Genomic DNA, 15,548 nt, shown 5'->3' on the forward strand with positions numbered 1-15,548 from the left:
ATGTCTTGTTTTAAAATGAAGTGTGTTAACATTATAAATGAGCCCTATCATGCTCTTGATCAGTGTGGTGTCCATGCTTTCATGTCTGCGCTGCAGCACCTCTTTTCACCCTGTCTGAGGCTGCGGCCCCGCGAGGACGAAACGGGTTGTAAGCGCATAGTTTCTCTCTCGTAGCCCTTTCATTCACACGAGGCCGTAACAAAACGATAGAAACGGACCCCGCAAAGGATAACGGGTCAAAGGTGGATAGACCTGCACACGGAACGCTCTGGGAGGGCACACGGCTCCGTGTAATGGCCTCTGACGATCATTTTCTGATAACGATGCCCCGTCTCCCTCTCCCCACGTCTCCTGCTCAGAGAGGCAGGCACCGTTTATTATTATAGTATTATACAGAGTCGTTATCAATTTGTTTGAAAGCTCAATAAATAACAGAAGACCTCTGACCGGCACTTTTCTCATTTTGTACGGAAGATTTAAACTTTAACGGACATGTTGACCGGCGAAAACAAATGTTAACGGAAACTCTGCCGCACGGTTCCCTCGTCCCTTGGAAGAGGCGGAGAGGTGGGTGTTTTTCATCTGCTGGTGGACTACCGGAGAGATTTACAGCAGGAGAACACGCCGTCCTCCGCGGAGAATAAACAGAAGGGCAACCATGGCAACCATGCTCCGGGCTCTTCTTCGCTGCTTTTGATGTATTTTGTTTCGGCAGCAGCGCCACTTACAGGCCTGGCATATGTACTACATACTACAAACCAGAGCCTAGTCTGCTCTGATTGGTTAGCCGGCCGGCTCTGTTGTGATTGGTCAACCGCTTAGAGCTCTCCCACCCCTTAGCCAATCACATACAAAGGAGGAGGCAGATTAAAAAACGTTAATGTGATGTGGAAACTATTCCTCCTCCGTGTATTGTAAATTCAGATGGTGATGGAGGGGATTACAGGTTTGATTCATAGATTATCATTTCATCTCTACTGTTAGATACAGTTTATGCAAATGCGATTTAAACACAGTGTGACAATGTTGAAGTTGGTCCTCCATTTATATAATCTGCTGTATTTCTGTTAGCAAAGACAGTTCACCACGTCATTATGTACAGTACAAAAACTATCTGATCAATTGTCACAGCATTTCTGTTGGCAAACATTAGATAAGCACTTTTTTTTTACTTTACAGTAAACATTCTATCAACAATGATTCTGATGAAAGTAAGGGGGCAATATCAATTTGTGCTTTCTCAACTCTTCAATTATTTACAGTAAATCAAATCAATCAAACTTAGACTCACAAAATGCGCTCAGCAATCAGTGTAAAACAAAGGGACTTGTATTACCATGATCTCTTGGAGTGACGTGCAAGCTGTTCCCAGCGTTATATGATCATTATAAATGTCTTGGTGTGTGTTTCAAATGCTGCCCTTGTTTAAGTGCAGAGAGTTTGGCTCCGTGGGTGCAGGGCTGCTTGAGCTTTCTGAACAGCTGCCTGCAGCAGGGTGTGGTTGCTGAGCAGTTGAAGGAGAGCAGCGGGCTCCATCTCCAGCAGCATACCTGCACAACAATGGAACAGTGTTCATTAAATATGTGTCCTTTTATTTAGCTGACACTTGTATCCAAAGCTACTTGAGATGCTTACTCAGAACAGCAGGAATCCTGTGTTAGCAACATGGGTACACCAGTAGAAGTGCTACATACAGAACTACACATCTTATATTGTTCTGGTTTTCTTTTGTTTTTAGTAGGTGAAATAGAAACTTCTGGAGCAAGGACTCGGAACACAGCGAGAACCAGGTAGAGCTGGAATTTGATGTGAGACTGAAGGTTTATTCAAAATTACGGCAGGAGAATTGAGATGTGCTGCAACCACGAGGGGACAGCTCCTGCCCGACCAATTCAGAAGATCTCTCTTCCAGTCGGAGACTTTAACTAGTTCTATGGGCACAATCAACATTAATCATAACAATATAAAACAGGCCTAAGCACTATAACTCTTGTCCCCGGCTTAAGAATGTATACCAAAGGGACATATATACCTGATAAAGTGGACTACCAGATGTCCCTAGCCAGTAAACCATCTTGTGTAGCCTGCCTGTGCCATGGGCAGAGAGACAGGGGGGGTAAAGAATGGTGGACTGGGTCAAAGGCTAGTACCTAAGCTAATATTTCCTTAACAGTAGCTGAATACATTAAAACGTAGGTACCCATAGAATTATTCACTTTGTACGGAGACCACATAAGAATGCCAAAACAGCGCCCTGATTCTAACAGGAGACGCCCCTACAGAGCCTCAGGTCACCTGTGATGCCATGAGCATGCAGAGGGTCCAGCCCCTCCACCAGAGAGAATATCTTCTCCCCCAGCCTCTCTGTGTCCTCAGCGTCCGACCAGTCACTAACGTCCGTCTCCTCCATGTTCTGCCTGACGGAGGAGGCAGGAATATTATTTCAAACATGAACGATCATTTAAGAAATGAATATTTGGGGATGGCATATCTTTACAAACTTCAATTGAGATTTTCCAAAGAGACTGCTCTACATTAAAATGTTGATTTAAAATGATAATTTCATGAATGATTCCGTTCTTTAGAATATTTCTTAATCTTTTATTTTGTAGATTTGAAATGCAACACGAGTAATACACCACATACTCTTGAAGAGTCTTCAGTGCGAAGGTCACCTGCTCTTCCAGCAGATGTGGATCTGATAGGAGATGTAACACTGCGTCCTTGTGCTGCTCCAGTAGCATACCTTTTAGAGAAGGGTTAGGGTATTTCCGTACATTACACATTAGTTTGAACGTTTAAAATTAAGAGTAAAAAATAAACAAACATAAATATTAACATCTTAAAATAGAAAATAAAACTGAACTAAAAAGTTGACCGTGAAGACAGAACAACTGTAGAATGGCTGACAATAAACACAATGAAGGGCCGAGTTACAGCTAACACCAAGCAGGGAAGGGCACATGCATTACATAGATGTGAAAACATGCTGATGTTGTTTGGTGTCTAAGGATATGTATTATGTGTCTCAGGATCAGCGGCTCACCTGTGATTTTCTGGGAGTGTCCGGTGTTGAAAACATCCACCAGCTCAAACAGCTGCTCCCCCACAGAGTCCGAGGACGCAGACACCTCGTCCTCCTCCTTACACGGCACCCTGCTGCAGGAGGGCAAAGGGTCAAATATATACAATGTTTTTAAGAATCTAACACACAGCAAACACCTGGTGGGCGTACCTGGGCTCCTGGGCCCGCTGCAGGGCTCCGAGGGCCTTCTCCACGGCTGCGTTCAGTGAGGCTTTATCCTGCAGCATCAGACCCAGGACCGGTCTCGGGAGCTCCAGCAGCATTCCTGAAGAGAGGGGTGGGAACTCTGGTTTTATGATCATTTATCATTTACTTTCTGATTTGATCCGCTCAAGGTACTGCACATCTCCAGAAAATGATTTTACATTCAAAACTCTATTTAGAAACTCCAGGGCCAGAAACAGGCCTCTGACCTGACCTGCCTGACTCCTTCTTCTTGAACTGAAAATGATGTAAACAAACATTCAAATGATTTTGTAGATAGGATAGTTTGACACTAACCACTTAAGAGCTTTAAAGTAGTTTGTGCGTTTTGATGCTTAAATTAACACCTTTTGTGAGTTTTCTAGTTTAAAATGTCAGAAAATAGTAAAAACTGTTCATCTTAATTCCTCAAATTCCAAACTGACATCTTTATATATCTTGTTGCGTCAGATTTTCACCTTAATACACCATCTCTATGGCCCAATCCCAAACCACGCCCTACACCCTACCCCTCCGTTTGCGCGTAGGGTCCGCCACATGAAGTGCTGTTGCAAACCAACGAGTCTGGAGCGGTGTGGAGGGGGAGTGGCTTATCAAGCCCTCAAACAGCGAGTCTGCATCGGTGCTGACTTGAGACCGGTCTCTACCTGACCGGTCTCAACGCTGCGTGTGTCCGTCAGGAAACACGCTGTTTACAAGTAGTTCCAGCAAACATCCACTGTGTAGTGATCACTTATTAATACACTGGTTACATAATTCAATCATGGAACTACAGGTTGGGGGTATTGTTCCGCACGGACACTAATGCCTACTGTACCTCCGGGGTATATACTCTTGCCTACTCGGACTGCAAGCCAGCAACATATCCTTTTCTGCTCCATAATAAAGTTCCCTTTTGCACCTTCGATGCACCGTCTCCGACTCCCATCTCTCGGCACTACACTGGTGACCCTGACGTAAGTCTCGCTGAAGTTTCCGAGATTGGACCGAACATGGCTAGAGAGGCCGTTTTTCGCAAACTGCCGGAGAATTTTGGAGACGTCCGTGGCTGCCACGTGTACACAGACTGCGGCTCGGTGCCCCCCCCACGGAATGGCTGAGGACCTCGCTCGCCATTCCCGCATCGTCTCGGCACTGGAAGACAGCAAGCCTTCCGACTACAAGGAGACGATACACGACCTGCTAGGTACGGAAGAACCCGACTTCTACTTCATGGAACTGTTTCTTCGGGACATGCGGCTGCGTGTCCAGGCTACGCTAGCTAACACGGCTAGTGTTGAGCCACGCGCTTTAGCCGAAGAAGCTGACCGGTTCTTCTTGGCCGCCCGGCAATTTACCCCTGAGGTGCTGGCCACTACACGCAGCGGCACCTTCCCTGGTGGGGGCACCAGCTAACGGCTAGCAACGACAGCTAACAACGGCTAGCAGCTAACGGATAACAACGATGACGGCTAACAGCGGCAGCTAACGGCTAGCAACTAACGACTAGCAACTAACGACGTGTTAACATCTGACTGTTAACAATTTTTTTACGGTACCGGAGAGGAGGTTCGACCAGCCGGTTGACCTCGTGTGGACAATCTCACATTTTCACCTACCTGTTTGATAGTGGACAGGACGACCCTTTTGGGCTTTTTCCGGTGCCTGAGAGGAGGTTCGACCGGCCGGTTGACCTCGTGTGGACACTCTCACTTTTTCATCACCTCGACGGCGGTTCCGGACGTCGCCCACGTTTTCATCGGCGCCTGGGTGGCGCACTTCTGGACTCCGTCTCGCCTCAACAGTTTTGGACGTCGCCCATGCTTTCATCGGCCCATGGGTGCCATGCTCCGGGACCCTGTCTGGCCTCTTCCCTCGCCTCGGCAGCGGCTTCGGACGTCGCCCTCGCTTTCATCGGCGCCTGGGTGGCGCACTACTGGACCCTGCATGGCTTCTCCTCTAACCGTGGCTCACGGGTCGCCTCGACAGTTTCGGACGTCGCCCATGCTTTCATCGGCCCATGGGTGGCACGTTTCGGGACCCTGTCTGGCCTCTCCTCTGTCTACGGCTCCTGCCTCCCGGGGATACCTCAACGCCTGTCGAGAACTTTGTGCCCGCCGCCGCTGCGCGTTTGCCCGCGCTCCTTCCTCCCGGGGAGACTGCTCCTGCCTCCCGGGGATACCTCAACGCCTGCCGAGGACTTTGTGTTCTTCGTTCCCCTCAACGCATATCGAGGCCCCCTGCGGCCCCCTTACGACGGCCCGTTCCTGTGGCCACCTTACAACGGCCCGTTCCGTGGGCCGGCCCTCGCCTGCAACCTCACCCTCCTCGGCCCCTGTGGTTCTTCCTCCCGGATGCGAGGATTGTGCCATGTTTGAATTCTGGGGGGGCTTGTGTAGTGATCACTTATTAATACACTGGGTTACATAATTCAATCATGGAACTACAGGTTGGGGGTATTGTTCCGCACGGACACTAATGCCTACTGTACCTCCGGGGTATATAGTGTGTCCTCCTTCCTTTATCTTTCTCTTGTCTACTCGGACTGCAAGCCAGCAACATGTCCTCCTCCTATCTCTCGGCAATACAACTGATAAATTGCGATGTTAACAACGGCCCCTACACACTACCCCTCTGTTTGCGCGTTCACGCGGAGGGTCCGCCACATTAAGTGCTGTTCCAAACCAACGAGTGTGGAGCGGTGTGGAGGGGGAGTGGGCTATCAAGCCATCAGCGAGTATGCATCGGTGCTGAGTCTGACCATGGATGTATAATAAGAACTGGATTAGGGGTGCAACAACTAATCGACTTAATAGATTAAAATCGATGACCAAATTAGTTGCGGGGTCTCGTTCTTTCCTATGAGAGCTGCTCATTGGCGCATGAAGACAAAATGGCCCACCTTTTGAGAGAGCGAAACGTCACAGATTACCCATCATGCCTAGCTGTCAGAGCAGAAGAACCCGTATGTGCACTCACAGAGCATGCGCCCCTTAAGCCCCACCCCCCGAGCTCCCACTCTCGGCTCAGTAGAATGAATGGAGACAGAAAATAAATCTAGATTCGGCTTTTAGTGCATTTTACAACTTTAAGGACCGTATGATTATAATAAGGGCTATAAAATAGTTCATACTGGGTAGTTTATTTAGTTTTTTTTTAAATGATTCGCTGATTTACAGACGTCTCTTTCCCAATGTTAGTCAATGGGGAAAAGTCTTTCTGGGCCCAGTGACGTTCCGGACTGATACGGAAATAGTAGTACCGCCGTTTGGACACAAGGAATATTTTCATCAGAGTCCGGCGCACTTCCCGGGGGGCTTGGTGCTGACTGGAGACCGGTTGTCACTGTCACTACCCGATCCGTCCCCCTTCCCGATCGGTACTGCGCATGTGCGAGATGGTCCGCCATATTGGACAACACCGGACGGCAACCCAAGTAGGACAACATTGACACAGTGGCTTTTGGCAAAGCTCAAAAGGAAAACTCGAGAGGGATGAGTTATTGTTATTACAACGTGACTTCACTATTATTTTCCAACTCTTTTTATTGGGTTCTTTTATTTGGGGTTAAGCACAGATTAAGTGAGAAATGGATTTAACTTCTGTTAGACAGCTATCATACTGAATACATATTTACTGTGAATGTGTGCAAAAATGTATGGCGTGTGTGTGTGTGTGTGTGTGTGTGTGTGTGTGTGTGTGTGTGTGTGTGTGTGTGTGTGTGTGTGTGTGTGTGTGTGTGTGTGTGTGTGTGTGTGTGTGTGTGTGTGTGTGTGTGTGTGTGTGTGTGTGTGTGTGTGTGTGTGTGTGTGTGTGTGTGTGTGTGTGTGTCGACAGGGTAAGCATATTAAGCTTAGGAAAAGCAAGTAAGCTAACTTATCCAAAGAAAAGTATTGATTAGGAAAATCAGCTAATCACTTCCTTTAGAGTTTGAGTATCGTATCCACCAATAAAGAGAGAAAGAACCTGCTTTTGAAATGTCACCAGTCTATTACCTTTCTTTAATGAGGCGGATTCCCGAATACGACAAGGTGGACAATTATTTAAGGGACACACACAAAGTTATATTTTTTCTTAAATAAAATATGTATATATTATAATATTTATATATATATATATATATTGATCAATGCACTTAAATTGAGTTTAGCAAAAAACGTTTTTTTAACATTTTACTTAAACCTAATTTGACTCAAATTGGAATGTTATGGGTTGTGCTTGGAACATAGCAAAATAGCATACTTCCCATATACAAAGCTGAAAAATATCTAAATAAATTGTCAAAAGGGCAAAGTAAGGCATTTTAATAAGTATAGAAAACATAAGACTAATATGTTATGTTTAATTTTTGTTTTCAGCTCACCTGTGAGTTTCCCAGCTTTCTCCTTGTGTTTGGGGTAAATCAGAGAGTACAGCTTTTCCCCTAGTGTCTCTAAATCTTCTGCTTCATCCATGTTATTCTCACAGTAAGGCTCTGTGTGCAGGTGTCATGTTAAAACACAACTTTTACTTTGCAATTAGCAGTTATACACAACATGTTGACCTCTGGCAGTATTTTGGTAAACATTTTCGCACCACATACACAAAACATGCGTTCAAAAATGCACTTCTTTCTTATTTAATATGTGCTCGTCCCCCCATAAGCTGTCGTATTGTTATAACAAATAAAAACTCCGTATTTAGGATCAAAACAGCTGAGATTTGTAAATAACATTTCTTACGAATGTCTGTAAACACAAGGCGCGTATTAATGACGTTCCTACACGGGATGAGGACGTGTCCATCCGCTGGGTGTGCACATAACTAGTTCCCCATTAAATAACATTTGTAACATGATATAGCGTAACAATAAACATAAAAATACGACTATAACAATAACTCACAATATTTTTGTTTTAAATGTGTCAAAATGTGTTGTTGGTCGTATTGTTCTCTGTTTAACAGTATTCGTGTGAGCGTAGTGATCTTTGACTAAGGTATCGTAAACCGTCTTCCGGTCTCTCGGATCCTCTTCCTCCGCTAAAAGGTAACGTGGTCGCAACGGCTGCTAAAAGCATGATCATTAAAGTGCATTTATTGCGTCTCCCTTCTTGTATTTAGTCTTATTAAGTAAGATTATTATGTTTTGTATGTTGTTGTTAATCATACGGGGCAGAACATTTGCCTATATAGTGTATCCTATACATATATTATATATAGAGCACGTCGCAGGTTAGGCCTCGTTGTGTGGAGCTAACTTTAGCTAAATGTGCTACAATGCGAACTACATGTGTTTTCTATATTTAGGGTGCTAAATGTTTAAAACACTGTAAAACTTGTTACAAAAACGGCACAAATGTCCCCACTTGATGTAGTATAATTTAAAGCTACATGAAGAGAACACGTTGAGACAGTTGGTAGCCGGTGCTAGCAGTGGCTGTTGTCCGTTTTACTGGTGTTTGTTTTTTGTTAAGTAATGAAGTAACATTTGAATTTGTATTATTTCTTCCAGGTTCATCATGTCGTCCCATTTGCAGTGGATGGTCATCAGGAACTGCTCCAGCTTCCTCATCAAGAGGAACGGACAGACCTACAGCACTGTGAGTACATTATAGTTGTATATGCTTTATTCTGCTTAAACTTTCCCAACTTAACATCATACGACTTCTTACAATGGTTTGATTACAGTGGAGTACTTAGAAGTTGATTTCTGTATCAATTGTTCCAAAAAAGTAGTACTGGTGTACAATAAAGCACGGCCACAGAGTGCAACACACAAATGTAATTTAGGATGTCTTCACCTGTAAAATGTAAGATAAATAAGGATTTGTAAAAACAATAAGCCAAATCTTTATTAAAAAAAAAACGGGATTACTGTGATGTAACGTTTCAACCAAATCAGAATTGTGTAGTATAACTTTTATATATATAGTATAAAGTATAACTCGATAGCATTAACATTACTTCACCATGTATACAAACATACTGCAAATATGACAAACAGCAACTTCCATCTCAGTGAATCAATATCATAAGTGACATCTTGCATGTCTCAGAAACCCAAACAATAAAATGCAGGACATGTCCTTATTTAAGCGACTGGTCTTAGCAGTGAAATCAATATGCAGTTTTTAGTCATATGTTGCAACCCAAAGTTGTCCAGCAGGTTTATCTGAATAAACTGCTTTTATGTGACAGGAGCCGAACAACCTGAAGTCCAAGAACTCTTTCCGCTTCAATGGTTTGGTGCACAAGAAGACCATTGGTGTGCAGCCAGCTGCCGATGGCAAGGGAGTCGTTGTCGTGCTGAAGAAGCGTAAAGGTAAAACCTGACACGGTGTCATCTTGAGACACTTCCTCTGTCTGTAGAAAAAGCTTCACTATGTATTTAAATCATTGGAATGGTGACAGTCAAGATGTGCACTGTTCAAATGCTTTCTTTACCGTTACCTCTGTCTGTAGTTTAAAGGATATTTCACACACCGGGAGCGTTTTGAAGATGTGTGCTTCCTTTAAATAGAGTTGCTCATGCTCTGATTTTCAGAAAGTAAAGAAAACGGTTTGACAGTTTTAAGGCATTAGCCTCTGCACTCAGCTAACAAGCAGTACATTTGAGGAGAAGAAACTATGTGCATGAGTTCTGCACCTTTTTAAGAAGATGGAGTGTTTTTCGATATGTTTGGATCGCCACAGCTAATTCTTTAAATTGTTTTTGCACAGGTCAGCACAAACCTGCCAGCTCCTACGAGAAGATCACCATCAACAAGAACGCTCGCGCCACGCTCAACAGCGTGAGGCACATCATCAGCAAGAGCAAGTACAGGAAGGACCTGCGCATGGTGAGCTCAATGCCTGACTTTAAAACATCATCACTTTCTGCAATGGTCCTGTTTATTTGTACTGGAGAGCTTTCAGGAATATCATTTGAGTGTCCTTTGTTTCCCCAGGCGGCTCTGCGTCGTACCAGTGCCATCCTGAAAAGCCAGAAGCCTGTTGTGGTGAAGAAGAAGCGCACCAGGGCTGCAAAGACAGCATAAACTGATGCACATGATCAATCAATAAACTTTGTTTGGAAAAAAATGACTTAATTGTCTTAAATGTTTGTGGATTGTAATATGCAGATATGACATGTTATTAAGTTATTCCCAAGTAATAATGCATCACGGTCATGCAGTATATTGTGAGTGTAGAAATCCATCTTTCCTAGGCGGAATATTCACAATGGAAGATGTTACAGTTTTCTAGGTATACATTGATGTTAATTCCGGTGATAGAGAAGGTGAGTAATCTAAGAAGAACGAAGTCAGGATTATACAAACGAACGCTCGCATCAGTATAGTTTGACTAGGTTTACAGCAGATAGCAAATACCTTTAAGCAATACTACTGTATATTTGATAAAGGAAACTTGGTTAGTCTGATCAATGTAATTTACACTTAAGTTGACTTGCTTTTGAGGCATGTGCATATGCTATCCTCTGTGCACGAAACATCCTGCAAACTGGTAGTAATGAGGCTGTGGCTTGAAAGAGGTCAGTCAGAGGGCACTTCAGTCTGTTCAACGACCTCGACCAAACATCAGCCTGTTGAAGTTTAATTCCCCTTTCATTGTAGTCATGGTTGAATTGCACGACCCCTTGACCTCACTGCTCTGGTGTCCCAGTGTTCATTAGCAGGCTGCTCCACGAGCTCCATCTCATCTATAGGTTATCTGTATGCATGAAACATCTGCACCCAGCTGCCACATCTGTTCACACATTATTTCTGGACTGGATTTGACACTTTACTGCAGAACATTGGGTCCCTTGAAAGGCGCTATATAAATATCCTTTATTGTTATTAGAACTGATCACAGCTTGAGTTTAAACATATCATTTTCACTTGAAGTGGAGTATCGTGACACAAGCCGGAGCTCTTGCTTTGGCTACAGTGAGTGCTGATGTGGAAACATTGGATAGATTTTAAGCAGCCCACTGGCAGCTTTCCACTCCTGGCGTTGGAAAGATATAAACAGTCCCCCCCCCCCCCGAGTTTAAGCTGTTATTCTGCAGCCATCACTTCCACAGCGGGGCACCTCTGTGTCACGCAGTGGGACGATGACAGCAGGGATGGCTTGGCCTCGGTGACGAAGACGTGAGGAGGCTCAGTCGCTATGAGGGGAATCAGGTCGGTGCTTTTCTTCATGTTCTTGGCTCTGCTGCTCCTGCAAAGTCGAAGCTTCGAGCTCCAGGATACCATCCATGCACTGATCCAGGAGAACATCCACCTGCACGACCAGCTGGAAAACCTCACCCAGGCCCTCAGGGAGCTCAAGCTGATGCTCTGGCATCACTCAAATGGTACTAAGTAGAGTCTGAAGTATGCATGAGTAAAAGTTGTAGTTGTCTAAAGGAACGTTTATTTATGTTGCAAGTCCACAAAGAAACTGTGATATTCAACATATAATACAAGTTAATATTCAGAGGATTACTCAAGATGTACCATCAGTATCCTATACTTAAAAACAAGATGTAAAAAAACGTACATTTTAAATTAGTATATGAGGCCTGCACAGCAAAAGAAAATATAACAGACGCATTAATTACGTTTTAATAAGTTAATAGAACATCATTTCGTTTTTTTATATATATTATTTTGGTGGATTTGGTGGATTTTTTTTGACTATGCTATTACAATTAATGCATTTTAAGTGTTACATTTTTATATTATTTAAAAGGTGCATCGACAAAGTCATTGTTATCCCTATACCCTTTATCTTTTCTATTTATTTGTTGCTGTTATTTTTTTAATCACACTTATTGTGAATATGCAAATGAGACCTTTACATTGAGTGTGAACCTTAAGACACAGGATGTATACTATAGTCAGACTATCATCGATATGATATACTATCGTGCATAGTTTAATCAAGTATTTTGGTGATTTGAAATGCTCAGTCTCCAAGGTCAGAACAGCTGTCGCCTCCTCTTATTCTCTCATTTCGTTTGTGTCTGTTTCCTCTTAATCCTGTCCATGCTGGCTCGTTGTAGCTCTTTAGACGTCTGACCTCACCTAGGGGTCATTTTTATTTTTCATTATTATTTCTGTGTGTTTTGGGATTTCCACCACAGACCCTGATCATCATGAACACCATGAACACCACAGTGAGGACACCCAGCACATGTGGGACGAGTGGTCCCAACACGGTGTGTATCATTACAAACAGAAACCTTTCAGAGCGTTCAAAGTGTGGCAACATCAGCTGCCATTGATCTCCTGCAGTTAGGCTACAGGTCATGTGAGCAGCAGAAGAAATGTTAGTGAACTCGGCCTCAAACGAGCCTGCCCACAGCACAATCTGCGGGGGGGGGGGGGACGACACACGTGAGGGGCGGAAAGGGCTGAATCAAAAGGTGATCGCATGTATAGGAAACAGCTGGAAACCATATATTGCAGATCTCACTAAACAGTGATTCATTGTTCGTAATCAGCCTAAAACAGATTTCTATGAGATGGAGCAAATCAAATGTAAGGTTGTCAAATAATTTGAGAAGTGATCCTATAAGAGTTTATTATTGCAGTGATAACCCCAACTGTCCAGCTGGAATGGTTAATATCGTGATAACTCACATGTTCCTATCCCTTTGAACCCAGAAGATAGATAGATATGTGCTTGTATATTTATTTTATTTTTCATGAATCTAATTGGGTTTATCCTTGCATTTTTTAATTATATTAATTATTTAATAATAATAATAATTCATTTTCAAACTATTTTTACCCTGTCTAATTGACCTTTTCTTATCTTTTTAGTTTCTTATTTATAATGTATTTTTTAAAATAATATTCCTACAATTTTTAATAATCACGCAAAAACGTTCCCTCTTAAACACAGAATATATAGGACATTTGGATGTTTAGTTAATTGATTTGCTTTATATCCAATTGGTTATTATTACTATTATTATTTAGTTTTTAATCTAATTTTACCACTTGATTTATGTTCTTTTTTCTCCCATGTTATTATTTATTCCCATAGAATTCTCTAACTATTACATCTGTAATGAATACATTGAAGTCACTGAAGAGAAATACATATTTAAAGATGAAAACATAGGTAATAGCGACTCATATTCTTTCCTCCTGGCAGCCATCAACGCAGAGACCCACCTCTTCCTGGAGCACGCCTTTTGTGGACACGAGCTGCACCACTCAGCTGCTGGTCTCCAGGCGGAGACGTCCGTCCGGCTGCTGGCGCTGCCCGGCCTCACCCTGCTGCTGCTGCTGCTCAGAGATCTCTAGGCTCCATCCGCCTGGTGTCCATTCAGGAGAGACACACAACTCCAGCTGTGTGGCTCATACTTTCACAAAGTTATGATGTGGTGGCCTTATAGTCTAGCTGCCAGCATAGTGAACCCCAGACCCCCAAAGTTCATGATAGAAATGTATAGGGGTCCCCAGCACATTGGGGACTGCCGGATGCTAACTTGCATATGTTGGGCAATTTGCACAATTAGCATAAATTGCATTAATTAAGATGAATGGAATTATAACATATGTAAAGAATAGTAACAAAAAACCACTTGTCTGATTTGGATAGTTTTGGAGTGGTTATGGGGGTCATTGAGCATGCCCACAGAGAGTACAATTATTGGCATTATCTGGTCAAAACTGCCATTTTTTATCCAGGCAATGTCAGAAATGTACTCAGCATCCTCAATAACCCCCAAAAACCACTCCAAAATTGTCCAAATCAGCCATGCCATTTTTTTAACTATTGTCAACGAAGCCTATAAATGATCATTTTTGCTAATTAACGCAATTTATGTCTAATTGTGCAAATTGCGAGTGATTGCCCAATTATGCAAGTTCGCATCCGGCAGTTTCTATGTGCTGAGGACCCCTACTATACATTTCTATCATACACTTTGGGGGACTCTTTGAGCCGGAAACTAGACTATGGGATAAGTGCATGCTGTGAATTGTAAAATAACTGATAAGTGAGTTTTGATATGTTGCAGGGATTAGCTGCAGCACAGCTCTCCCGGTTGTGAGTGAGTACTGAGTGGAAAGGAACGACACAATCTGTGCGCAACAATCACCTCCGGGGGATTTACTGAACTGGAAGGGAGCCAGTGGATCACAGCTGGTCAGACACGTGACTCGCTTAATTACTGCCATTCAGGGAACTTTGTGACATTGTTGTTGTTGTAAGGGTAACCACAATTAGATAAATACATTAAAAAGGGTAACTTCTGGCAACTAAATTCATCTCAAAATGTACTTTGTCATTATTTTTCACATTATTGCGACTACTTATTTAAAACATTGAGAAAAGTATTTCTACAGAAAACGGAGGCAAACTGGCCATATGTGACACTGGGTCGTATGTGTTTATATGATCGAGTGGTAAAAGTGTTATTCTTTTCAAGATGTAAAAAATGTTTACTGACTTTTACTGTTATTTTTCACATAAGGCTACTCTTTTAAACTGGTCCACTATAAACACTCAGAAACATTAAGTGGTTTATATTTCCTGAGAAATAATCAGGAGGAAAGATCTTTGTCAGAGAAGACATTTGGACTAGCACCTGGAACTAGTGACAGAAACATTACAGGTCCCGTGTCACGGCCAGTTCTACTGATCATAGTTCCATCGTTGAGGTCTACTAGAATAGATTTACATTGTTCAATGTTCCAAACTCACATTGGTTTCTCACAGCATCTCTGTATAGTCTGTGTATTCACTCTCTGTCCTGCACGGCTCGTTGGAGCTCCTGCCTGTGATCGCACTTCTCCACTCTGCTCTGCGCGCCTGGTCCTCTCCTCCAGATGAGTGACGTATCGGGCCTCCCTCATGTATTTGTCCGGTTGCCGTTGGCTCCCCTCCACGTAGCAAGTCCTCATCGTCCTCTCATCTCCTCCAACGGATAATGTCCCTCCTGTCTGTTTTTCCTCTCCCGCTACTCCATCGCTATTAGAACCAGGCGGCCTACTTGGCCCCGAGGCCCCGCGGCCGGCACCGCTGCCGCTCGGTACAGAACTCATCTGTCCTTCCTCCTCATCCTGGCCTACAGATTTAAAATAACCTGTAAGCTTCGGCATGCTTTGTAATAGCTGCTTGTCTCCAAACTCCTTTTCCCTCAACAATTTCCTTTCCCGAGCGCCACTCTCAAACTTTTTCTTCTCCGACTTTTTCTCCTAAACAACCTTCATATGTCACTCAATCACTCGCAATTTGAATAAGTCACATGTGAAACATATTCTCATTCTGATTGGCTGTTAGGTGGTGCCCACTGACTGTTACGGAGTCATCATGTTTG

General features: G+C 43.4%; 2 protein-coding genes across 2 annotated transcripts; one reads left to right on the top strand and one right to left on the bottom strand.

The window, feature by feature from the left end:
• Positions 1–1,026: 1,026 nt before the first annotated feature.
• On the bottom strand, positions 1,027–8,030 carry LOC117456472 (uncharacterized). Its single transcript, XM_034096373.1, has 7 exons — positions 7,990–8,030; positions 7,632–7,742; positions 3,236–3,350; positions 3,047–3,159; positions 2,647–2,746; positions 2,296–2,417; positions 1,027–1,550 (listed from the first exon to the last, which is right to left on the bottom strand). The coding sequence occupies exons 2-7, from the start codon at positions 7,720–7,722 to the stop codon at positions 1,426–1,428; spliced, it is 666 nt and encodes a 221-aa protein (XP_033952264.1). The 5' UTR covers positions 7,723–7,742; positions 7,990–8,030; the 3' UTR covers positions 1,027–1,425.
• Positions 8,031–8,196: 166 nt separating this feature from the next.
• On the top strand, positions 8,197–10,330 carry rpl28 (ribosomal protein L28). Its single transcript, XM_034096374.1, has 5 exons — positions 8,197–8,294; positions 8,760–8,847; positions 9,446–9,569; positions 9,968–10,086; positions 10,195–10,330. Exons 2-5 carry the CDS (start codon positions 8,767–8,769, stop codon positions 10,282–10,284), a joined length of 414 nt encoding a protein of 137 aa, XP_033952265.1. The 5' UTR covers positions 8,197–8,294; positions 8,760–8,766; the 3' UTR covers positions 10,285–10,330.
• Positions 10,331–15,548: the final 5,218 nt, after the last annotated feature.

The sequence above is a fragment of the Pseudochaenichthys georgianus genome, chromosome 12, assembly GCF_902827115.2.
Source record: "Pseudochaenichthys georgianus chromosome 12, fPseGeo1.2, whole genome shotgun sequence".
Taxonomy (NCBI): Eukaryota; Metazoa; Chordata; class Actinopteri; order Perciformes; family Channichthyidae; genus Pseudochaenichthys; species Pseudochaenichthys georgianus.